Consider the following 26,881-nt stretch of genomic DNA (forward strand, 5'->3'; position numbering starts at 1 on the left):
GGTGGCTTGAGAAGAAGAGAGGAGTACAGAGGACTTGGAAAAAGCACTGGTAAAATCATCTACCCAAAGAGAAAACCTAACCCTTAATGTCAAAACACTAAATGTAGGTTAAGGGCTTGAAGGTTCACAGCACCAGCTACAGGAAAAAGGCTTCAAAGTGTGCAGGGCCACTTCTCACCCATCAGACTGTCACGAATTAAAAGGCATGACAGTGCATTGTGTTGGCAAAGCTGTGGAGAAACAGGTATTCTCATCCATTGCTGGCGAGAATACAAAACAGAAGGGAGTTGTTAATATCTCACAAAACTACACAGGCACTAACCTTCAACCCAGCAACCTTACTTCTAGAAATTTACCTCAAAGATACACCTCTAACAGTATTTATTGTTTTGTTGCAAAATACTGGAAAGCACTTAAATGTCCAAGCATAAGAAACTGACTGAATAAAATATAGTATATATGTACAATGTACTAGGCAGAAATAAAAAAAAAGAATAAGGAAGATCTCTACGAACGTGGAGTGATTTCCAGGAAATACAGTACAGTAAAAAGGGCAAAGTGCAGAAGAGCATATATAAAATGCTACCTTTTGAAAAATAAAGAAGGGGAAATAACTATAGATACATGTGTTACATACATACGCACACATATATGCACACAAACCTGTATCTATACAATGCAGATGTAGACAGTATATGTGTGTACTTATTTATTTATTAATCCTACAAGAAACTCAGGAAGGATAAACTGAAAAACAATGAAGTTTATTACTTACAAGCATGGAGTAAAACGGATAGGGGGGAAATGACATTTGACAGAGTATATACTATTTTTGCATAACTTAACTTTTAGAAACATGTCAATGTTCTACATATTCAAAAAATAAAATTACACTTAAGGATATGAGAAGAGGGATCCTAAAACTAAAACAAATTGAAACAGTGCATTGGGCCACAAGCCTCTCTCCTTGGAAGTCTGAGAGCTCAAAGGGGGCATGACATGTCAGGCGTCAGCATTTTAACCTGTGTGTTCCCAGGAAGGTCTAGGGGGCCTGTTACCACAAGGAGAAGAAGGAGGCCACTGTGTAACAGTCTTCTGCATCTGCCCCTTTTCTACTACTGCTGACACCCCTCGGGAGCCTCATTCATTGTTTGAGGATGAAGTGATCTCCTCCATGCTGAAAGGTCATCTCTCTTTCTCCCTTAGCCCCTGACATCAGATCTTACTCACTTTACAGAGATGAACCCCTGCCCCAGGACAGGGTGAGACAAATGGATCTGAAAAAGGGCTTGTTTTCAGAAACAAGGGGAAGAAGGGTAATCCTTGGCTGTTGCTGCTCTTCACAAAGAATCTGTTATTTGTACCTATTCTTATTAATATTAACTATTTTTTAAAATGAAACAAAAAGCAAACTGAAGCAAATGAATCCAATTCTATTCCAAAGGAATAACATAATTCCACTGAACTGGGGTAAGAAGAAAAACCCACGTGACTTATAAACACAATACTTGACTTTATACCTTTAGCTTTGGGGAGGGACACAGGTAAAAGGGGGCAGGAGCGAGAGGGACAGAAAATCCTGAACTCCTTTCAGTGAGTTTGTGTTTATAGTGGTGAGGGGAAAATCAAATATAAAACTATTTTACCCATATTTTAGGACTGACTGAATGAGAAATAAAAGTATTGATATTGTTAGAAGCCAAAATTCTTACTGTGGAAAAAGGAAACAAAACAAACATGGAATGGGTCAAGGTAAGAAAGACCCCTATAGGGATGAAATGGAATTAGAGGTACTGACTGGTATGGGCTTATGATTTCTAAAATACTTACATGTATAGATATACGTACATACATGTGTACTGGGGATATAAAGACACCCCATAGCAATAAATATACCTAGTGCTCAACTGGGTGTCTAATCCTATTCCCCACTAAAACAAACCTGCATTCTCAGAGAAATGGCTGATTCTAGGCTTACAGGTAAGCCTGAAACATCTTGTTATGCCAGGAAATAAGGAAATGCTCCCAAAAATGAAGGGGCATATCACAAGAACACAGGAGCCAGCTTGAAGGGACTTGAATCGATGAAATACGAGACAATCGAAGCAACCAAATAATTAAGGACAGTAATGAAAAAAATACAAATACATGCATCTGTATGAAACAAATAAGATGGGCTCTTGCTTACACTAAAATGCAAAGCGCCAATTGGTAAATGTGATGGCGTGCTGGAATTAGAAAATCATCTTTTTGCAACCGTTATAGTAAAGAATGGTCTAGGCCAGAATGGGATGCTAAATCTAGGGGGAAACTGCATGAAAAGCAGGTACCCTACAACTGTCTTTTTAATAGGACTCACTTAATTGAATCAACCCATAAATTCCTTATTAATTTCAAGGGAAAAAATACTAATTATGCAGTAGAGAAATTAAACATTTTCCAGGTAATCAAAAATTGCATCACCAATGAAGGGCAGGTGGGTATTTTGTGCCTCCAGACGTGATACCTGAGAAGAACACAACATCACTTACATAGTATTTTGGCTTGGAATGCACAACCTGAAATCTAAACATGAGAAAATAGCAGAGAAACAAAAATGAGGCTCATTTTATTAGGGAAAAAAAAAAGTACTATACTCTTCAAAAACATCAATGTCATCATAATAGACAAAGAAAAGGTGTGGGTGTGGTACAGATTAAAGGAGATTAATGAGACATGATAATCAGAAGCAATGACTGATCATAGATTAGAGGAGACAAAAAAAAAGTCAAAAAGTAATTACTGGATCAATCAAAAAAATATAAACTGAAGTATTCAAGAGTAAAGGGTCACAATATATGTAAAGTTATTCTTAAAGGATTCAGGAAAAAAAAGTTTTACACACACACCCACAGAGTGTGTAAGGGACAATAAGAGCATGTATGTAAAAGTTATAAAGCAAATCAAAATGTTACCAATAGATGAATCTGGCTCAAGGGTATATGGGTGTTCTATGTACTACTCTTACTTTTTGCAACCTTTCTGTAGTTTAAAATTATTTCCAAATAAAAGATTCTTTTTTTTTTTTTTTTTCAAGTTTATTTGAGAGAAAGAGCAAGTGAGAGAGCATGGCAGGGGCAGAGAGAGGGAGAGAAAGAATCCCAAGCAGACTCCATGCTGACAGCAGAGAGTCCAATGCGGGGCTCATGAACCGTGAGATCATGACCTAAGTCAGACACTTAACCGACTGAGCCACCCAGGTGCCCGAAAAGATTTTTTCTTAAAGTTCACATTCACATTTTTGAAAAATCAATGGCTGCAAATTCCAACCCAGAAATTTAGGTTATAGAGTTGTAAACAGTTACCCATGACAGAGATGGTACAGGTTTTATGAGGCTTAACGTCTTATGAGGCTTTTCCTTGATCTCTATTATGACCAAACTATACAAAACTCTCAGAGCATTTTTTACTCTTCTGAAGTTTTGGCAAAAAGAGAGAAACAAACAGACAAACAGAGGGAAACAGAGAGAGAGAGAGAGAGAGAGAGAAGGAGAGGAAAAAGGAAACTATAATTTTAAATAAATCTATTAAGAAAACTAGGCCTTTAAGAAGTGCTAAGTTAGAAACAGTTCTATAGGTTAAGAAAAATCAATCTGTGCAAGCTAGTTGGGAAATACGCTTCCAAATGATAGAATTAGCTCTACTGAATGTTTAAAGAATTTTGACCTGGAATAACCATGTCCAACTCTAATACATTGTTAAATTTAATAAATTCTAATGCTATCCTGGAGAAGAAAGCTATTTTAAAGTAACGTCATTCAGGTCTTGTGTGCGCTAGACGTAGAGACAGGAAATATGCATATGTAATAATTATAACACAAGAATTTCACTGAAACCAGAAAAAACAGCTAACACAGACAAATTATAAGGCAATGGTACAATGCAATACTATTAATGCTTAAAAAATTCCTTACAGAAAAACTTCCAAATGTGAAGACCTGTCCATCCATTAAAAGTACTGCCGTGTGGTTGCTGCCTGCAGTAACTTGTGTGCTAGGGCCTGGCAGTGCTTGAACAAGGGTGGGACATCCCCTAGGTTAAAAAAAAAAAAAAAAAAAAATTAAGTCAATTTCTTACAGGCCTCAACTGAAATAAAAAGCAATAAATAAACATTGCAATAAGGAATCGAAGACATAAAAGGCACTAATAGTATATTTACTAAATACTTATTGAGGTACTATATGCCTGTTTCCACCTAGATCCACAAAGATGTAAAAGAGGTTATCACTGACTTCATAGAGATTATTAAAAAGATTTCCTAAATTTATTACTCTAATTATGGACACACAATCTCTGTCTTTTCTCAAAGACTGGTGCTACTTTTGCTTTTATAGCAAAAGTCATGTTATAAATATTTGTTGGATGAAATAAAAATCATACACAGCTTTAACAGGAACTATACAAAACAATCAATTTTATACTCTTTTTCCTACCTTTTTTTTACTGAGCTATAATTTTAGATTTTAATACAGTAGTTAATGAAATCAGAGTGGGATATGATGAGAGGCACTACAACAGTGGCTAGAAGCTTAAACTCTAGAGCTAGATGAGATGGCCAGGGTGTGAACCCTGGCTCCAACAGCATTGTGACCATGACTTTAAGCAAGTTACTCATCTTTTTTGTGTTTTAGTTTTCTCTTCTATAACATGGAGGATAGTACTAACTAGTACCTACCCCATAGGCTTCCTACAAACAATAAAGAAGTTTATATACATCAAGTGCTTGGCTCAGCGTCCAGCACACAGTTAACACTGAATAAATGACACCCTCATATCCACTGTATCCATCCTTGTCCCCATCCTTGTATCACTCTACTAACCATTTATTCACCATTTTTAGTAATCATTATCTGTAATTAGAATAATCACTGTAGAAACAGTTGACACATAATAGGAACTCTGTTTCAGACAATTATGATACTTCAAATTTTTTAAAAATTACATAAAGTATATTTTTTAATGGTTATTCAGGCTCCAATGAAAACTGAGTTGGAAAGGGCGAGACTAGCACCTGGAAACCTAGTTATGAAAATTTCACAATAATCTGGATGAGTTATGATAAAGGCCTGAACTAAAAACAGTGTGGATTCAAAGAAATGAATGAGTATGATAGCTGTGTAAGGAACGGAACTGACTAGACTTGGCAGGAAGGTTTTTGCTTAAGCAGCAAGGTAGATGGTGGTAACATTCACTCAAGCTATGAAAATGAATGAGAGATCTAGGAAGACAATTAGAGCAAAGAAGAGATCCTAATTTTCATCATGAGTTTTTTCCAACACTTCAGGTATGGACGGACAGAGGAAGAAGAGCTCACAGCAATCTAGGACATAACAAAGAGGAAGCATGAACTCTGGGAAAATGTGGCACGAAGACAGTCACTGAAGGAGAAAGTTTCAAGAAGGGGGATATAATGTACATGCTAAACACTCCAGAGACACATACAAGTGACCATGGGATTTAGCAAGGAAAAAGTCTCTGGTGGAAATAGGCACAACACTACAGCAGATGAGGCATTAACAGTGGGGCCAGAGACTATGCAAAACCTCTTCAAGAATCTCTGCCCCAAAACAGAAAAAAGAAAGGAGAACCAACAGCTAAAGAGGAAATGAAGCTCAATGAGGCTTTGTTCCTTTTAAGAAGACAGAAATTTGTTTAAGTTTACAAGAGTGAGTAAAGATAAAAAGGCTAAAGATACAGTTTAGACAGGAGAAATGAAACAGAACTAGATCCCTAGGGTAAAGGCTTCATAGCATGGACAAGAACAGGTCCTTCTTTCAAAGTAACATGAAAAGGAGCAAAGAAATAGTATGGATGAAGGTAGGTGTGTAGAGTTGGTGGGCTAAAGAATTTCCCACCTAATGGTTTTTATTTTTGTAGTGATGTGAACAGAAGTCACATGCTGAGAGAAGAAGGAAATGGGTAAGCAGAGAATACGAAGATTACAAAAAAGGGATGGTAAAGGGAACAAATAAATATCTAGACCAGGAGTTTTAACTCAGATCCAAAGGATTTCTAGAAAGCCTATGAGTGAACTTCAGGACATCCGTGAACCTCCTAAATTTATAAGCCAACTTTTTTTTTTTTTAATATTTCTTAACGTTTTTTTTTTTTTGAGAGACATAGAAACAGAGCGCGAGCAGAGGAGGAGGAGGAGAGACAGTGAGGGAGACACAGAATCCAAAGCAGACTCCAGGCTCTGAGCTGTCAGCACAGAGCCTGGTGCGGGGCTTGAACTCACAAACCGTGAGATCATGACCTGAGCCGAAGTCGGGCACTTAACTGACTGAGCCACTCAGGTGCCCCATAAGCCAACTTTTATGTACATATTCTTATACCTACTGTTCTGAAGAGAGATCCCATATCTTTCATCAAATTCAAGAGATGTGAAACCAAATAGTCCCAAACCACAAAACAGAACAATTACTGCCCATTGTAGAAGACCTGGTTGAATCTGGAAATCACTTAACAATCTGCACATATATGGTGATTTACTTTTTTCCAGAAGTCTAAGTTAGATATGGAAAATATGGATAGATTGATTCATGCAGGAAGTGTTGCCATGCCCTATTATCAAGACCAAGAGGGCAAAAAAACTGAGGTTGCTGGTAAGAGTATAGGTGAAAAAAATCCATAACAATCTCTAAGTTGGGTAGAAAATAAAGTAAAAAAGGTCAGAGAGAGTAAAAATGTAGAGTGTAGTGGGGAATGAAGTACTGATAAAGTCAAAGGCCAAGTAAAGTAAAGCTATCATCAGACTATGAGCTTTTTTAAACTTAGGAATTCAGAGTTGGAGCTATGCTTGATCCAAGATGGGTCTTGGAAATAACCACCATGAATGTGGAAGTAAAGTTTACTAGATACAAGGTGCCAAGATAGGTATAGTGTATGGGACCATTCTCACGGATACTGAAGTCACTCATGAATGGGACAAGACTCAGAGACAGAAAACACTGTGAACCAGATACTAAATTTTCAGTGAATGAAAGGCAATGACTGAACGGTAGGTAATAAAAGGGAGTACAACAGAATGATCTTGCCTCAAAAGAGCGGTAGTTTTTTGACTTGAGGATGGAGTAACATGGCCAAGAATAGTAGTGAAAGGTAAATCGTTTTCAACTCTGAGCTATAGAGACTTTTGCCAAAAAGACAACTGTCCATTCAAAGGGTTATACGGTGAACTAATGCTCTCTAACAGAAATGTCCACTAACAAAGAATGAAGGGGACGTTCTTTTATCTGTTAACTTATCTGCAATTTTGCAAAGCACTTTCACATAAACTGTATAACTGATTATCGAAATAACTCTATAGGTAGATCTGAAGAGCTCAAAGCATCTTCCCAAGAGCCGGTAGCAGACCTTCTAATACATAGTCTTTGAACTCTTTCCATAATATTAGTGAGCCCATTTATTGTTTTGAAAACACAAGAACAGAAAAGAAAAATCACGTGTGTATGTTTGCATGCATGTGTGCACACTAGGCATTTCACATACACTGAATTGATTCTTCCACAATCCTATGGGATATTTCAACTAAGGTCTAGTAAACTGCAGTCAGTCACATAGTTGGTAGGAGATGAAGATTTCGACCTTGTCTAAATGGTTCCAGATATTATGATTGGGTAATAAATATACTAATGCAGAATGCAGTCAGGATAGCAAGAAAAAGATGAAACTCAAAAATACTATAAGAATGATCAAAATTCTACTGGAAAACAGAGAATTAAAGTATCTAAACTATATAATCTCTTTGCAAATATCCAGGTTTAAGTTTACTGTAAATGGTTTAAAAAGAATACAGAATTCAGACATTTAGAAGCATACTGAACAAAATAAACAAACTAAAAAGAGGGTTAGTAGACTCATGGCAGGGGTGAATATAGAAAAGCTCTCACAAACTTTCTGACATTCACTTCAAAAAGCAGCAGCTAACAGCACTGAGCACCTACTATGGACTTGGCCCTATACTAAGTGACAGGCATTATCCTCCTGAATTCTCACAACAACCTTCTGAAGGAAATGTACTTACTCCAATTAAACAGAGAAAGAAATTGAGACAAAGGAACGTTAAGAAACGTGGCCACGGTCATATAGGCACCAAGTGATAGAATCAGGACCCAAACTGGAGAATGAACTCAGTCATTCTGCCAAGACAACACATTAAATAAAGAGACTATCAATAACGTTTTTATTAATCTTTACCACAATGCACAATACAATATTTACTTTGCTTTAACCACACATAATCAATGTGTGCTACACAATAAATTCCAGTTAAAAGAAATTGATTACTATAAACTTTTAAAAATAACCCCCAACTATGTACTTTATTTCAACTAAATACCTATAAATGTTTTCTTTGTGGTAGTTAACATGTATGCTATAGGGGCTCTGTTCCTCCTGGGACTGTTCCTCCATAGAAGTGGCTAATTCATCTCTGAATCAATACCACAGGTATTGTGTCCTGCCTTCCAAGTCCCACATGGGCCCAGACAAACAGGGTAACTAGAGTGGTTACAATAGAAAGTTTTGACTAATTTCTGTTTAACACACCAGGCACAGTGTGTAGGCATTGTTTCACTGGGTTACCCAGTTTAGCTCTTCCCACACCACATGTTACAACCTTCCAGTTACAACTCAATCAATGGAGCCAGGAATGAAAATGTACCTGTGGGGAAAGAACCATTTTGAACAGTGAAAGCAAACTCCATCAGAGTTAAGTCTTAAGAAACTCTGATATTTTGTCAACACTTAAACCTATCATATTTTTGTGAAGATGATAAATTCAAGCTATTCAAAAATACTCAGCAAACTGCTATAATATTATCACCTGAGCAAGTCACTGAAAATCAAGGGATGGTGCTCACTGATAAAATCAGGTCTACAAGACAATGTTTTTAGGTAACCTCTCATTTTGAAAGCTGACAAGAGCACCTTCTCTTTCAACAACCGTTACACCTCAATGTAGTGTAGCAGAATCTTGTGCTTATGCGGTTCCTTCTACATATTTCACAGTTACTTCAGGGCTGTGACTTGATTATAATCATGATTTTCACTGCTTCCCTCCCACTCAGTCAAGACCATGAAATACAGCTATTTGCCAATTATTTTCTGTGGAATGGCATCCAAGTATAAAGTATGACTTGTGAAGAAATGCCATCCTGCTGCACATGATTGATGGTCCATCATGTCTAACTATAATGCACCCTTCTCAGCTTATATCATGACTACAAAATAAACACCAGTTCGATAACAGCGATGACGATGATGATGATGATGATGACGACAAACCGTCTTTTCTGTGTCATGAGCCCCAATAAAGAACAAAAAAGTTGCCGAGTTCTTCCCCAGTCAAGTTACAACCCTGACTCAGTCTCTGCATATCACTGATGTCATCCAACTATAAAGCAAAACATCTGTTGCCTTCTAACACCTGTGATAGTAACTGTTCAACCCTGCAAGGCACTGATATTTTATCATGTCCAATGTCCAATATCCAAATGCTATATCCAGTGACACTTGATGAACTGATTCTGCCAAAGACCTTTTGCTGTCTTTCCAAGCACAATATTTGTCATTAAGACTGTGATAGTTTTTATGCTGACTACACTAGAATTAAATAAAAGAAAAAAAGTTGTGATAGTTTTACAGATCTTTTGACAAGAGTATCAAATATATGTTACACTTGTGTTTTTAGTGAGAAATTAAACTCAATGATACCTTAATCATCTCTTCTCATTAGCAACAACATTCATCAAAGTAACTAAGGACACTACATTTCATACCCATTTTGTGTGCACTGCAAATGGATCTGACCTTGCTCTCTAAGGATAGACAGTGGTTCTTAATCCCGATACATATTAGAATCTGGAGAGCTCTTAAGAAAAAACTCTTGATCCTATCCAGCACTGCCCTTGCCACCTCCATCCACCTCCCACCCTACCCCCACCTCCCAACACACACTTCCTGAGTATAGAATACAGAGGCAGGATACAAGCATGGGATTTTTAAAGTTCCCTAGGTAATTCCAATGTGCAGCCAGGATTAAGAACCACTGGGCTTTACCATATAAACAGCAATAATCACATCTTTGCCACAGTAATGGAGTAATTTCAGAAATAAAATGAAAATCCTGGATTTTATTTAATGACTAGCGTAATTCACTAATTGTGAATGAGAAACCATAGAGGTCCCGTTGATTCTGGCAGATACCTTATAACCACAAGGGAGAATGAGGCAGAGTAAAGATTCAAAAAAGAAAGAAGGTTCTTTTGGCAAAATGAATTGGTAAGTCAAGTCTGGCCTGAAAGTACTGTATATCTATCTCCAGACTTGATCAATAAGCCTCGTTTCAATGGTGGGGCAGCCATGTATGTGAATCACTCAGATCTCTGACAACCTGCTCCAGGGAGCACAGCTGAGTGACAGCCTCAGATGATGTCCCTTTGGCTCCATGAGGCCATTCTTCCCCAGGGATGCTTCCAGCCTGTGTCTAAGCATGAAGAAGGTATAATACTGGGCCCTCCTGCCCAATCTGGGGCTCCACCAAAGGCAACCTCAGCTTGAGGACACCCCAATGCCTGTCTGAAACTCTCTCAGAACTGCACTTCAATCTAGACACTTCCTACTCTATCCTTCTTCCCTCTTTTCCTTTCACAGGGGTCAGACCTATATATGTGTGTTTGACAGTTCTCTCTGCTCTTTCCCCTTTTATCCTCCACCGGAGTTTTCTCCCAATGAACCCTTTGCACATCTAATCCTGTCTTAGCAACTTCTTCTTGGAAGACCTGAACTAATAAAGATGGATTTTCTACACTTTTGACCAAAAGCTCTCTCACTATATTAAGCAGAATATGGATTCAGCTGCTATAATGAAAGCCAAAGTAATAGGGGCTTAAACATGATAGTTCATTTCTCTCAGGTAAGTATCTATTTTACTGTAAGGAGCTGATATGGCAGTTCTATGTTATCAGGAACCGAGACTATTTCTATCTTGTAGCTCTGCTTTTCTTAATACATGGCTTCCAATTTATGATCACTATAATGACTTCTCCAGCTCCTGCCACCATACATAGACTCCAGGCAGCAAGCTGGGAGGGAAGAACAAGAGACGGAAGAGTACCCTCTCTTCCCTTTAACAGCATGATTCCAAAGCTGCACAAATCACTTTAATTCACAAGGCCATATCCTGCTGCAATGGAGGTAGGCAAATGAAGTCTTTAGCTGCATGGTCACGTCACCAACTAAAACTCTACTATCAAATGAAGTAGGGAAGAATGAGTATCAGGTGACATCTGGTAGTCTCCACCACAATCAGTTCTTCACTATGCTGGGTAAGCCAAAGCAGTTTCTCTGAGAGACCACAGGTTTTGTTTGAAAATTATTCAAACGCTTGAATGACTTCATGTTAATATTAGACCAAGATTTCAAAACAGACAACATCAAGGAATATGAATACATCTATTGCTTATTTTTTTAAATGCACTTTGGGGATATTCATTGCCTTTTCTATTGTCATGAACAACTTTTAAAAAGATAATAATTATTAAAAATATATTAGGATTTTGTGATAATCATAGCCACTCTGATATTTTAAATGTATAAAATGTAAATCAACTTTTCTCCTGGAACTACAAAATCGTTTAGCCCCACAAAAGCACTCAACCACAAAATCAAGATCCACCGATAATTTATGGGCCACATTTTGCAAAACAGTGGTATAAAAATACTATTTCAAGTGTAGAAATATATATTTAGAAAGAAAAAAGAAAAGTTAAAAAAAAAAGTATCTTCAAACAAAAAGAGTACCTGGAATTGACATCTCCATGTCCTAGCTGCCCGTGCTGCCCATATCCAAATGTGTAGACATCTCCATTTTCCATTAAAACCACTGAAACCAATATACAGAGCTTTATGTTTTTTCATTATATGCATTTTATATTTTTATCACAATACTGAAAGCAGTATAATATTCACTAAAATAGAAAGCTATTAAAAATGGGTAATTGACATCAACTGATGAATAGATAAAGAATATGTGCTATGCATATATAATGGAATATTACTCAGCCATAAAAAAGAATGAAATCTTGCCATTTGCAACAACGTGGATGGAGCTAAAGAGTATAATGCTAAGTGAAATAAGTCAGTCAGAGAAAGACAAATACCATATGATTTCACTCACATGTGGAATTTAAGAAACAAATGAACAAAGGGAAATGAGAGAGAGAGAAATCAAGAAACAGACTCTTAACTCCAGAGAACAAACTGATAGCTACCAGAGGAGAGGTGGGTGGAAGGATGGGTGAAATAGGTGATGGGGGTTAAGAGGTGAACTTGTCATATGAGCACCATGTGATTAAAGTAAAAACTTTAAAAAAATGGATAACTGAATCACAATTTATATTTAGTAAGATAACATAATTTTAGTTCTGTAAAATATTTTTGTAGGTTATAAAAATGCATAATGTTTTTCTTAAAACATTTAAAATTTTTATAAAGGCCCTTTAATAACATTAATATTTAATAAGGAATAGGTTTGGACCAACTGTAAAACCTTTCTAATAATGAGTAGAAAATTCCACAGAAAATATTGTTCTCTTACACCTAGGATGATTATAGGTAGCAGATGAGTTTGAGCTTTGTACAATCATGCACAACATCAATGAAATGTCAGAACTTTAATATCTGTCAATGCCTTATCAAATAAGGAAATATATTTAGTACCAAAGAAATAATTTAACATTTTTTATTTTTATTAAGGTTGAATAGTACAATCTAGGCAATACAGGTCACATGTCAATAATTGACTAAGAATTTAATGATTTTCTACATTTTAAAAAAATAAAGAAATTTGTTGATACACATTTTTCATCGAACAGTAACAAAACATGGGATTAGGTTATAAAAAACACAGGCTCCTAGAGTCCAGAGAGATTTTAGAGATTATTTCATCTTCAGGAGTTTCATTAATTGAATTATAACACAAGTCCATCAGAAGATAGATTTTAAAAGAGAGTCTGTAATAAATTCAAAGTTTTTATAGATTTGAGAGAAACTGCCAAACTACTGCTTTTAACACACACTTAATAGACTACATTTGTCAAAACTAAGCAAATAAGTTACTTAGCACGATTGTAAAAATGCATTTATACCCTAAAGTTCCAGCTGCTACCTGAATGATGAAATCCACAGCTGACTTGTACTGCCCGGAGCTCACAGTCAAATCGCACGGAGCCTGGAGGATATGTTGTGATTTTGCTTGCATCCTTTTCTCCTCGTTCTCCACTTCCATCTGTAAGTGTTATAATTTGTAATTAAGCCATTATTCATCTTCAAAATAAGATTTTAAATCAGTTTACTATGGAAGAACAAGAGAAAAATGTTAAGAGAAACAAGCAAGAAGAATCTGCAGCTGTTAGAAGGGATAGATCAAGAATCTACCTGCAAAGAAGCAATTTTGAAAAGATATACTACATACTTCTGTTTGCAAATATCACTAAATCAATAAAAACAGAGATAAGATCTAGTTATGGATAAAACCTATTAAGCTAGTCAGTTATGCAATGTAAATGGGTCATAAAATTACACACATAACAAAATTCTAAATAGTTTACATGGGAAATTTTAGTTTGCTTAAAAATAACTGCATGCAAAGTCATTTAACAATTATTTTAAACAGTGATAGTGTTAGTACTAGCCATTTAAAAAAATATTCCTAGTCAACTTGCAAATGACTTATATTTCCCAAACATCTTAGAAGGCTAACCTGTCCATCAGTACTGCTACAGACTCAATTGAACTTTAAAAAATTTATAAAGACCAACAAGCTTTATCCAATATACTGTAATCTAATGGCTGACTCTTATTCATCTTTCCTGCCCCACTTTGCCCCTCAGCCATTCTACTTTGTGGTCTTCTTCTGGCCCCCAATGCCACTCTCACCCAAACCTTTCTGTTTCATTTCTTCTTTCCTCCTCCCTTCTTTATATAATTTCCTCCCCTAAACTTGCTTCAGGCCTTCTTCTCTCCACCTAGTTTTTACATTTGACTTTGAATATTCTGGCATTCTGACCATAAAATAAAAACCACATTCCAGAATATAAAACTTTAGTTTGGAATGTGTAAATAAGGGAGGCAATTCTGTTTTTCCTAATCTAAGACTACACATCACTAAAATATGACCTCTATATCATCAAGATTCAAATCCCTTGTACACGGAATACACCTAGTTCTGGAAGGAATTTCAAAAGGCCGATTAGTCTAAACCACTCTCTTGTGGTATAGCAACATTAAACAAGTGTGTATAATATGCAGATACACATGTGGATCCACAGACACACATTTTTAACTAAATCTGAATTTTTATTGACCACTTTAAAATGGCAGACAGAATAACATCAAACCATTTTATGTTCAATGTTATCCTTTCTTTTTAATCTAATATTTCTAACTTTTAGTAATAATCCAGTTAAGACAAGATTAGCCTAAATTATGACTTCTCTTTTTATAACTAAACAACTTTCTATCATTTCAAAAAGCTTTAAACTCTTTATAACACTAGGACAGTAAAACCTCACTAATTCGGAATAACACAGAATGGATTGGCTCAGATGACTTACTAAAAAGGTCTTAATCATAGAATATTTGGGTAAAAATTCAGTTTTAATACTTTCAAGCAGTACAGATTATGGATGAAACTAAAGGCTACAATAAATAAAATGTGGTTACCTACATTATAATTCAAAATAGGCCTATATTACATAAAAATGTACCATAAACATAAAAGTCCTTTAACATACAAGAATTAATTGCTGGACCCAGAGGCTGAAGGCACGCTGAAGGAATCCTTCATTTCTTGAGCCCTTGGTTTGAAAAGCTAGTGATTTTAGACAGGTTTCCCCTTATAAGTATGACCCTGAAAATTCAGAGGAAGAAATTATTTTGAATTTTTTACTCAAAGAAGATAACAAATACTGCATCTGAAGTATAATAAATTCTGAATTAGTGAGAGGTTTTACTATAATAGGATAAAGAATGTGATTCCTCTTTTGCTAAATTATCTAATGTGGGTTTGCCAAATCAAATCTGAAAGAATGAATGGGCTAAAAAGAAAAAAAAAAAAACACAACATTTTGTTTCACTCTGTCCAAAATGGAATACAATCTTAGTTCAGAGACTCCTCATCTTGGAAAGACAGGAAAGACAGGGCCTAAACAAAAGGAGTAAGTATCTTCTAAAAACCAATTTAAATAAGATAACAGATGTATAGAAATTTTACTGCTTTATCTCAATTGGTTAAAAATATCTAATTATTAAAACCAAATCTAATTTAATAGAGAAAACAAACTGTGTTCATATGATTTTGCCAGACTTAACTAAATTCAATATTACAAGTGTCATTCTACTTTATATAGATGTATTGATGCTTAATTAGAAGATTCTACCTTTGAGTTTAGCATTTTGCCCTCTCCCTTGAGTCAGAGATTAATATAGACACAAATTCCATTATAGATGCATAGCATCAGGGAAGGAGGAAAAAAAAAGCCTAGTAATTTACTGATTAAAATCACAGTGATTAAAAGAGTAGTAGTTGTTATTTAAAGGTAAAAAAAATACCAGAAACATTTTGTTCAAGTTTATCTAAACAAACCTGTATCTAACTATTGAAAATAATCTCAATTATTACAGATGGTGAAAACATCACAAGTAAAAAAACAGAGATGAAGTTCTTGATCATTATCAGAAGTAGTGGCAGAATTTTTAAAATATATATCTGCATCTGGTATTTGATGTCAGTCAAAAAAATTAAATATGCTTCTAATAATTTAGAAATTTATAGGTTATCAAAGAAAAAAAAGGTACCTGATGAGTAGCCAAAAATTCAGTGTCAATTCAAGAATCAGCAAGTGAAATTCAGCAAGATTAATTCTGCTCAAGCTCCTTATTTAGTAAAGTGTTAATAAGCAGCAATAAAATTAATCTCACATTTGTAGGAAAAATAATTAGGTCTGAATATTCTTATAATTGGCCATTTAGGTAGAAGCATATCTGCATTTTCCCCTAATATGAGTGTGTTCATAGATATGTGATATTGAAACTATAATAGCTATAAAGTTTGGACAGGTATGTATCTAAAGTAATATATATATATACATATATATGTATATATATATATATACATACACACACACACACACACACACACACTCTACACTATTTACGCATATTTGTGCACATACATAGAGAAAAGGAGATTCAGGAATTAAAGGACTTTAACTCTTAATTTTAATCTTTATTTAATCTCCACTTTTTTGGGTAATCTTAGAGCCATGCATATCACAAAATGTATCACAGAATACTGTGAGTACTTTGAGCAAAATCACTAAAATTAAACATCAAAGCAGTTATCAACTACAATTTGCTATCCACTTGCTCTGTGCTTAAACACTGAAAATTTAAATAGCACAGTGGAGAAGTACTTTTGGGCACTGAAGCCTAAGAGACTTCGACTAGAATCCTGGCTGTACTATTTGCTAGTATGAGGACAACAGGACACTGGGCCTTCTTTAAGTCTTAGCTTTCCCATCTATAAAAAAGCAATAATGATACATTACCTCACAAGGTCCTTATGAGGATTAAGTGAAATAATATATAAAAAGTGCTCAATCAATATTTACTATTGTTGCTTTTTAAAAATCAATACAATAATCCAATGATATCAGTATTGTGACTCCACTTTACAGCTGGGAAAACCAAGGCTTAGAAGGGTTAAGTAACCAGTCAAAAGTAATAAACAGTAGAGCAGTTTTGGAGTTTGATCGAAAATAAGGCTCATGTGTTTTACCACCACCAAATGGCTGACATCTTCAATCTTTTATAAAAATCAACTAATTAATTACATAATTAACAAATCTCAAACCTGTGCCTTTTGGATAATTCTAAAAGAGAAAGCAAAGAATTCAATTCAAAGAATTAAAGCTAGTATTCATGGAGGATTTCTAATGGCAAGGAATATATATGTATATACAAACATATATAAAATCAGGAATTATCAATCCTATTTTTAAATAAGGAAAACTAAAGCCAAAGCGATTATAAAATTTATGAACAGCCATATATCCTAATTAATGACAAATCTGGGATTAAAACTGAGGCCTGATTCAAAAGTTACAAGGGTTACACCATGCCTTTCTAAACAGAAAATAGGTGTAAAATACACACAGATGTTTATCAGCGAGCCTTTGGATTTTCACATTGGTCACTTCAAGCCAGATTTCAAGACTGATCTCCAGAATAATTCAGATGTTCCTAACTAGGAGTACTACAAAACAATGTTTTTCTACGTAAGGGACTAAAGAGCTGAAACAAATGTTAATCCAGGTATCTGTTTGAAATATGATCATATAGAAACAAATTACTCTGTTTTATGGATCATATGTTAGACTTACTAATATATAACAAGCCTCATATACTCTAGTTTGACTCTAATCAAAATTTCCCTGGAACAGGATGGATTCTGTAACCTTCTCTGAATTCCTTTCAATCAGGCAGAAGCTCTCCAACTTTCCATCTTAGAACTCATTCCTGTTAACAATGAATCCACGGTTGTTAACCTCCACACGCCCATAAAAAAGTCATAGTCTAGGCAATTTTACCTATTACCATCCTATAGTTTGTACCACCAATGTATTTAAAGGTAAGATAGGACACAGCAATTAATATAGTGAATTTCTCCGTGGAAGACAAACAGGGTAAGGAAAAAGAGAAAAATATACGTATTAAAAGACCGTGACTGTGGTTCTATATAGCAAGAGTAAAAGCAGTGTATGGTGAGGTGATTAAATGACAGGGACAGTAGGACTAATGGGACAAAGGAAGGGAGAATTTGTGGGTGTACAGGAATTAGTCAGTGGTAAATCAATACTCTACATAAAACAGCACCATTTGATATTACTTACTTACACTTTAAATTCATTTTGGTGGTAAAGAGATGAAACTGTTTCAGTTATAAAACCATAAAACCTGATAAAAAAAACATATATGCATACACACAACTGGCTGTATACTGTAATACTACAAGTAGATCCTTCTGAAGAGGTTGCTACAAATATGCAGTCTGGTTATAAAATAAACCTGCAGCAGTTAAGATGGAACTATTGTTGAGTAATTTGTATAGTTAATCAATGAGACATTGTAATAAGTCTGTTTTGAATTTGTAACCCTAGTCTTCATTTGGCATTTCATCTTCAAATTCTGCAAAATAAAGATGTTTGGCCATAAGATAGCAACATGGAGCTGAAAAAGTTTTAAACCGTTTCATGAAATGTGAACATTTAACTTCAGGTAAAGTGCTGGAAAAATTGCAATTTCCAACAACTGGGGGTTAAAAAAAAAAAAAGACACGGAGAAAATCCATTCCAATAGTGGTGTAGTATAAAATATGAGATCAGAGATTCTGTCAATAAGATAGTTTACATAGTAAGTACATGGTAAATAGCATTCCATTGATGTAAATATTTATGGCATTATTAGAGCACTCAGTAAATAAAACAATCACAAATTTTACTATGGTTAATCACATTAGATTTAAAATATTCTCAATTTTAATTTCTGTACAATGTATCTTAAATAGTGCTCTACCTGTGCTTTGGCTAACAACAGGGGTTTTGTTTGTTTTGTTTGGTGGTTTTGCTTTGAGTGGCAAACTGATAAACCAAGAGAGGCAAAATGTAAATAAAGTGAATTATAATATACTGCATGTCAAAGTTTAAAAATAAAATTAGTCTATAATTGTTTTGTAGCAAAGGAAAAAACAAGACACAAAACAGAGTAATTTGTCTATATGGATCGCATGTTTCTAAAACTTTCTCTTCTATTTTGCAGGGTATATCTTGGGCATTTAAGAAAACAGCAACTATTAGTTATACTTGTCACATGCCATGATTCAAGGCAGAATTTATATATAAATTAATAAACTCTCTGCATTAAATTCTTTCCTGACCTTGTAGTTTAAAAGACCCATAGCTGTAATTTAAACAAAAATAAGCTTTTAAAAAAATATTTCTAATTAATGCAGAATGATGAGCTCTCAAAGAATTACACAGAAATAGATTCCTAGTCACTCACAGACTTGTTTATTAGACTTCTGACAGTTTTCAGGGACTAGAACAGGCCTACATAACTCACTCTTTGCTTACATGTATCACCATTTTTGTGTGCATTGTGAATATAAACTTTAATGTTAAAACAATGGAAAAGCTTAATAGCAGTCAACTCTCTATCACTTTATACACTGAATTTAGTAATTTTGTTAATTCTAAAGCACACTGCATTTTTAAGAAAAGGACTATAAAATGTCAGATAGCAGTCATCTAAGAGCAGATAATAAAGGATAAAAAATAGAAAGAAATTATTATTTTTCTACTTTCCCTTAACTTTATGAAATTTGAAAAGAAATGGGAAAGAAAAAGATACACCATAAAACGTCTTCTTTATTAAAGTTAACAAATAAAAAGAAATAAGATTGACAGTCATTGACAAACAGTACAACTTTCAGCATGTTCTTTCTCCTCAGGCTATATAATGATAGAAGCAAAGTAGAAGAATTAGGTTTGTGCATTTTCCCAGAGACAAAATTCAAATGAGTGGAGGAAACGGGGGAAGTATCCCACCTAATTGATAAGGAAGACCAAATACCTTTGTGCTTGTCCCGTTTATGCTTTAGCTGAGCTGGATGGGATCTGAGTCTGGCTAGAGCCTGTTCTCGATGGTTCATAAAAATAGGACCAGCAAATACAAGGGGGCCTGAGGAGAAACATTTTGTATGTGCATAGAAAAGCTCACAAAATGAAAACACTACAATGAACAAAAATAATTCAAAGTAAAAGTATGGAAATTTATTCTTTACTGTTTTAGACATTATACTTGTCTCCCAATTTCCCCACGTTAACTTCCTCCACCCCCAATAATAACCTATTCACCATTCCACAGACAAGTTTTAACATCTGAAATACAGTTGATAAAGTATAATTTCTATCTTTTATATTCATAAAAGTATCATGTAGCTCCTAAGTCTCAAGTATATAATCAGAAAGTTCAATTAAAATAAATCAAATTATCTTACAAATACTTTTAATATCATATATATTCAAACTTAGTAAACCAAACATTCATTGAAAACAAACATTTCTCCAATTAAAATACAAAACCAACTAATTTTTAAAAGATTAAATTTTAACAGTCTTCAAGATTTAAAATCCACATCAGTCTTCCTACAAAACCAAGAAAAATGTTATCGACTTAATACATTCTGTCATAGAGGTAAGAAATCAAGAAAGCAAAAAACAAAACAAAACCAAAAATTAGTATGATCTGATACGTATATATACACATACGGACACACATTTGTGTGTGCGTGTGTGTGTATAAAATCACTACTTTATGAAGTCAGCATTATAGAAGATATATATAATCTTCTAAAAAGAATAAATCTAACTATATGTGACTTCTGTTAACCACATACACAAATCAGAAACAAGGATAAGCTGAGCTTCATATTGATGCTGAAGAGGGGAAGCTAACCCAAGTAACATTTTGGAACACTAACGATTCTCTGATAAAGTAATTTCTTTCTGAAGTTCCACTATGTACACAAATACACATATACAAATGCACATTCATACAGATTATAGTTATTTCCACTTATATCCAAGAAAATAACCAATAGCAAAATTAATTTTAATAAAATTTAAAATTTGTTTTCCTTATTATCATTTAGCTTGAAAAGAATGGAAAACTTTAAATTATATCTTAAAATTTTAGTTCTTATAGAACTACACATTTTTTGAGTTTGAGCAACATCAAAAATGCCTGCAAATTCCAAAATACTCTACATTTGACCGTTAAGAAGTTACCAGTATATGAAAAAGGAACTGACAGTATATAAGCACTGAATGTTTTTAATTAAAGCCAGTTTTTTCTTGATTCTCTGTATCTCTTCAGCTATAATTATTTTTTCTAGCAACGGAACAATATGAAACTATTGCCCTATTATAAAATTCGACACCAAAGCACCCTTCATCAAATATTAAAAAATGGGTAGGAAAAATAAATTTTAATTATGTCTCAAGATACAGATAAAAATGCAAGCAGCACCAATTCTATGAAAAACCAAGAATAACATATTCTATGATCACTATAGGTAGAAATATGCTAATTTAAAGTTAATAGAAAAATTAAATATTATTTTCTAGTAATTCAGTAGCAATTACTTTCAAGCTAAGATTATACAAATATGAACAAAATGTCTTATTTCTTCAACACGCATTCATTTTCAATTAATTTACTAAAGCAAAGAATATAAACCACTCTAAAAAGCATTAACACACTTTCCAACTACCCAAATGAATTATAAATATAAAAATAACAGTAATATTAAGTTATATTACCTTTTTTTGAATTCTATGATTTGCTTGGGATATTTGTCTTCCCATAAAAAGATTACATCCATAATATTCATAGTTTTTGAGCTTCTCACTAAATTCAATCTTTTTAGAATCTTTTCATATAAAAATTTAGAAGGCTCACAGGCAATCACACCAGAAAGTATACCATTTGAGCGCAATTTAAATCACTGTTTATAATACCAGACTACCAGGTTCTAAAATACTCTTGTGTCCCATGGACTAAAATAATTTTTCACATAACCATAGTTCAGTCATTCACTTATTTGCCATTTTTTTTTTATCTTTAATGTAGTAGATACGAGGTATCATGTATCATGAATATCATGACAAAGAGATCTCAGAATTCAGTCCATTAGGGAAGAAAGAAATAAAAACGAAGAATATGTTTGATAAAGGAAATCCATACACATCCTGAAGGATGAAAAGTGATCACTCAACTTGGATGAAAGAATGAGAAAAAGTTTGCCAAGAGAGAAGGAAGAGAGGACATTTCAGGCAAAAGAAACAGGATTTGTAAAAGCATTCAGAGATTAAACAATATTGTACAGTCATTAAAAACACACCTAGCTGAAATGGATGGAATATAGAGTTATGAAGCAGAAAATGGTGGGAAATGAGTTTGGAGATACATATAATAATTAAAGTCTTTTTCTACCATGAAACTTTATTGTAAAGGTGATGAGAACTCCCTGAAATGCTTTCAATTAGTCAACAAAGACATACTAGTACTGAACAATTTCATGCACCACACTACGTCCTGGGAACTCTTGGAAAAACAAGATACTATCTCTGCTTTAAGCAGGGAAGAGTTTATGCTCAGCTCAAGAAGAAATTATGACCGTGTGCTATGACAAAATTAAGCACACTGAAGGGGGCAGCCAGCAAACCTTAAGGATGGGCATGCAGGGAGTTTCAGGGTACAAGAAAATTATGCATAAGCTGACACCTAATAAAAGTAGTAGTAGTACTACTACAAAGGTTCATAGATGTGGGGGGGAAATGGGGGTAGGGAACAGAAAAAAGGAGTAAAGAGAGAGACTTTATACATTTTAATTTAAAAAGGGACTTTCATATAACATTGAAAGATCAGCTAATATTGGATTTATTATGTCAAATCAAGAAAACTTAATAGTTTTAGGGGCTTAAAAATCAATAGCAACCCCAACTCAATTACTCTGAAATTAGACTAACTATAATAAATTTGTTTTTACATTCCAACTTGTAACTATAACAAACTAATTTTTCTTCCTTATCAAAATGGAATCTGGTTTATTCTACAGAAGCTGTGGGGGTTTTGTTAATAATAACCAAAGCTTTGTGATTAGCATCCCAATGTCGTGAGAAAAGCAATCAAGTCAAAGCCAGGGCAAAAACAATCAAATCCAAAGAAAATACAAGTCCACTAAATAGCCCAACTCCACTAGCATCATCATTATCATTACCATTATCATCATTATCAAACACTTACTTTGGGCTTAGTCTATGTAAGGTATTTTCATGTATATCATTTAATCTTCATTAACGTCCCTACTCAGGTATGTACAGTTGTCACCCTCATTTTAAAGGTAAGGAAGTGAAGGTTCAGAGTGATTAAACTCCAGGGTTATCTATCCCCAGCAAAACTTAAGAAGCCAGGATCTGAACCAAAGCCTAACATCAGAATGTATACTCTGAACTGCCATGCTGTACAGCCTTGCTAACCACATAACCTGTTATCAAAGTGAAACTCTACTGAGAGTTAAGAGGGCCTGGACAGTCAGCACAAAATGGGACTACCAGGCAAGCCAGGACATAAGCTCGCCCCATCTACAGCTCACAATTTTGAAAGTTTGATGACATTTAGGGGAGAAGAAAGAAGGAAAAATATCCAACATTATTTGAGCTTAGTTTTCCCTACAATAGAGCACTGAGAAGGAATATAAAGATAAGATCACTGACACAACCACCCAGTAGTTCTTCTGATGACTTACGAGTTCTACTTAAAAATTCCATGGACGAGCATCTCACCTATAAACTTAAAATAAGACTCAGAAAATTTAAATTATCAATCAACCCTGTATAAACTAAAAAGCTTTAAAAATTGTCACAAATGTCACTGAAACAAAAGCAAATGAATATACTGGCACCTAAGAATAATAGGTTTAAGAAAAATATCATCTAAAAGAATAATATAAAAAATATAAAGACTGGGGCGCCTGGGTGGCGCAGTCGGTTAAGCGTCCGACTTCAGCCAGGTCACGATCTCGCGGTCCCTGAGTTCGAGCCCCGCGTCAGGCTCTGGGCTGATGGCTCAGAGCCTGGAGCCTGTTTCCGATTCTGTGTCTCCCTCTCTCTCTGCCCCTCCCCCGTTCATGCTCTGTCTCTCTCTGTCCCAAAAAAATAAACGTTGGAAAAAAAAAAAATTAAAAAAAAAAATATAAAGACAAAGTTCTAAAATAATAAAAATGCAGTAATAACGTTGCTCTTTCAGGTTTCAATAGCATATTCCATTATAGAAGACTATGTTATAAACAGCAGCTAAATTACATCAATAGGCCTGAGTCTGAGCCAAGTTTTTTTGTTTTTGTTTTTTTTGTTTTAGTGTTTATTTATTTCTGAGACAGAGACAGAGCCTGAGCGGGGGAGAGGCAAAGAGAGAGGGAGACACAGAATCCGAAGCAGGCTTCAGGCTCCGACATGGGGCCTGAACTCACGAACCCGCGAGATCATGACCTGAGCTGAAGTCGGATGCTTAACCAACTGAGCCACCCAGGCGCCCCTGAGCCAAGTTTTAATGTAAGAACTAGGTTCTGAAATTCTGATTAACTTTGAAATAACACAAACTTGATAAATAGGATGGGACAGATGAATCAAGTAAAATAATTCATTATAATCTAATCCTGAAGTTCTGAAATTTCAACGCAAGTAAAAGACAATTACTAATGAGTATAATTACTAACATCACTAAACTGTTAGTATCTAAAAAGTACTAAGCAAAGGCTAAGGAAAAAAACCCCACAGGTATGTGTGGCAGTTGGAACACTAAAAATTTATTTGGCATTCCTCCTCCTTGTGAAGACAAAACAAGACAAACTATTCTCTGTAGCTCCTTAAGCAGAATGCAGAAATTGTGACCCAGGCCCAGGTATTCTGATGTAGAAGGTCCCTGGAGCAGTTCTCACACTTTAGCACACACAGAATTACCTGGTAAGCTTGTTCAAACAGTTTGCTGGGCTCTGCTCCCTGAATTTCTGATTCAGTAGGTCTGACGTGGGGTTTGAGAACAGACAATTGTAATAAGTGCCCAGTGATGCTGGTCCCTTTGAGACCACTTTGAGAACCACTGCCCTAACATAATGAAAACAGCACAGTACCTGAAAGGGATTGCTCTATCCAATTAAAATAAAAATATTTTTTAAAAAGCAAAGGTAACATTTAAATGACTTAGAACTAGTCTTTATTTTTTTTTTAAGAAACAATGGCCTAAGTTTTAAAACATAACTCTAAGATTATTTCAAAAACACTGTAAAGAACAAAATACGAAATCACCTGTAAACTTACTTTTCAGGAAAAAAACACTACTAACATTTTGGTATTTACCTTTCTAGCTTTTTTCCTATGCAAGTGTGGGTATATTTCTGTGTACATTTTATTTTGTTTTCTTATAAAAATTTGTCTTTCCTATAAAATTTCTTATAATGATATGCTGGGAAAGAATATAAAGATAATATCATAAAAGTATCATATCAACATACTGGTTTTAAATTATTTAATATGGTATATGAATTTTCTAAAATCATTGAATATGAAACTGAAGTTTGACTTTGTATTTTTACTTTTTGAGAGAGAGAGAGAGAGACCATGGGTGCAGGGGAGGGGAGAGAGAGAGAGGGAGAGAATCTTAAGCAGGCTCCACGCTCAGCGCAGAGCCCCATGCAGGACTCCATCTCACGACCATGAGATCATGACCTGAGCTGAAATCAAGAGCTGGACACTCAACTGACTAAGCCACTCAAGTTCCCCTGAAGTCTGACTTTTAAAAAGGGGGTACAAAGTTGAAATTCTTATTTAAAAGTGTTTTTACAAAATAAAATTTCTAAGCATGCTTCTCTCTGCACTGTACTGTGTTAAATGAAACACATGTGGATTGAAACTATGTCCTCACTGCATGATTCCATAGTAACCATGGTGACTGTGCAAAGCAAGGACATGAATATGCACAAATTTCAGTAGCATGTAAGGCAATGAATGCCATAATTAAGGTCCATAATGAAGATCCTAACCCATCAAGAAAAGATATTTACTATATATTGCATTTTAACAGAAATAAAAGATCGTATGTGTAAGAAAAGAGCTCATCCAAAAAATAAAAACAAACTTTTTGTGCACCAATAATCTGAAGAAGTCTTTCTATATACTGAGGACTGCAGATGAAATGGAATTGTCAGAAAAGATACATGAACTGCCTATAACATAAATCTGTGTTTGTAAAATCAAACACAGTAATATAATTTCTGTAAATATTTAAATAATGGAGTTTTTAAACCTTTAAAAGGTTAGAATTTATGTTTTTAAGGTCTATGACACATCTTAAAATAAACGGCAGGGGGCACCTGGGTGGCTCAGTTGGTTAAGTGTCTAACTCTTGATTTCGGCTCAGGTCATGATCTCAGGGATTGTGAGTTGGAGCCCCATGTCGGGCTCCGAGATGATAGCACAGAGCCTGCTTGGAATTCTCTCTCACACTCTCTCTCTCTCTGCCTCTCCCCTGCTGGTGCTCTCTCTCTTTCTCTCTCTCAAAATAAATAATAAACTTTAAAAAATAAATAAATGGCAAAAGAACATTCTGCAATCACAAAATTTTGTTGAACTAATGCATAATCAGTGTTCTTTTACTTCTATTATGCAGAGATACACTAGCTAGAGAAAAATAGTTTTACAGAAGGAGAAAATTATCACAATACCTTTGTGTTAATTTGCTATACTTTGGTTGATACATAGGAAATTGCTGGTTTTTGTAGGTCAAGTCATATGGATTCAAGCTAATATTTCCCAAAAAACACAAAGCAGGTTGTAAAAAGATGCATTGATAATTATCCTTAAACAAACCATATAACTAACATAAAAAAAATTAGCACTCAATTACTATGTCATAAAGACCTACAACTTAAATTTTACCCTATTTTCTATAAAACATTTAATATGTAATTTCCCAAATATTTATATACTGTAAATAATGACAGTATATACATTCTCATTAACATAAATTGCTTTGAAAGTAATGATTTTATATAAACACGGCCAAACAGCAAATATTCCTGTGTCAACTAATCAATATTGTTTATCAGATCAGATATAATGAACAATCTTCAAGTTCCAAGTAGGTTTTACAACTTAAG

At 34.6% G+C, this 26,881-nt stretch overlaps 1 protein-coding gene across 22 annotated transcripts in view; it reads right to left on the bottom strand.

Moving 5' to 3' along the window:
* Positions 1 to 26,881, bottom strand: part of MYCBP2 (MYC binding protein 2) — a 283,279-nt gene that overhangs the window by 173,064 nt on the left and 83,334 nt on the right. For 19 of the 22 annotated variants that reach the window (XM_045479625.1, XM_045479647.1, XM_045479609.1 and 16 more), the window contains exons 18-21: positions 19,735 to 19,842; positions 13,211 to 13,330; positions 11,845 to 11,926; positions 3,954 to 4,071 (exon numbers count right to left, since the gene is read on the bottom strand). In XM_045479625.1, the coding sequence (XP_045335581.1) occupies positions 3,954 to 4,071; positions 11,845 to 11,926; positions 13,211 to 13,330; positions 19,735 to 19,842 (428 nt within the window). Of the gene's footprint in view, positions 1 to 3,953; positions 4,072 to 11,844; positions 11,927 to 13,190; positions 13,331 to 14,837; positions 14,951 to 19,734; positions 19,843 to 26,881 lie in introns of those variants that run through there. The other 3 variants (XM_045479675.1, XM_045479682.1, XM_045479572.1) reach the window with 3 other exon arrangements.

This window comes from Leopardus geoffroyi, chromosome A1 (assembly GCF_018350155.1).
Source record: "Leopardus geoffroyi isolate Oge1 chromosome A1, O.geoffroyi_Oge1_pat1.0, whole genome shotgun sequence".
NCBI classification, from domain to species: Eukaryota; Metazoa; Chordata; class Mammalia; order Carnivora; family Felidae; genus Leopardus; species Leopardus geoffroyi.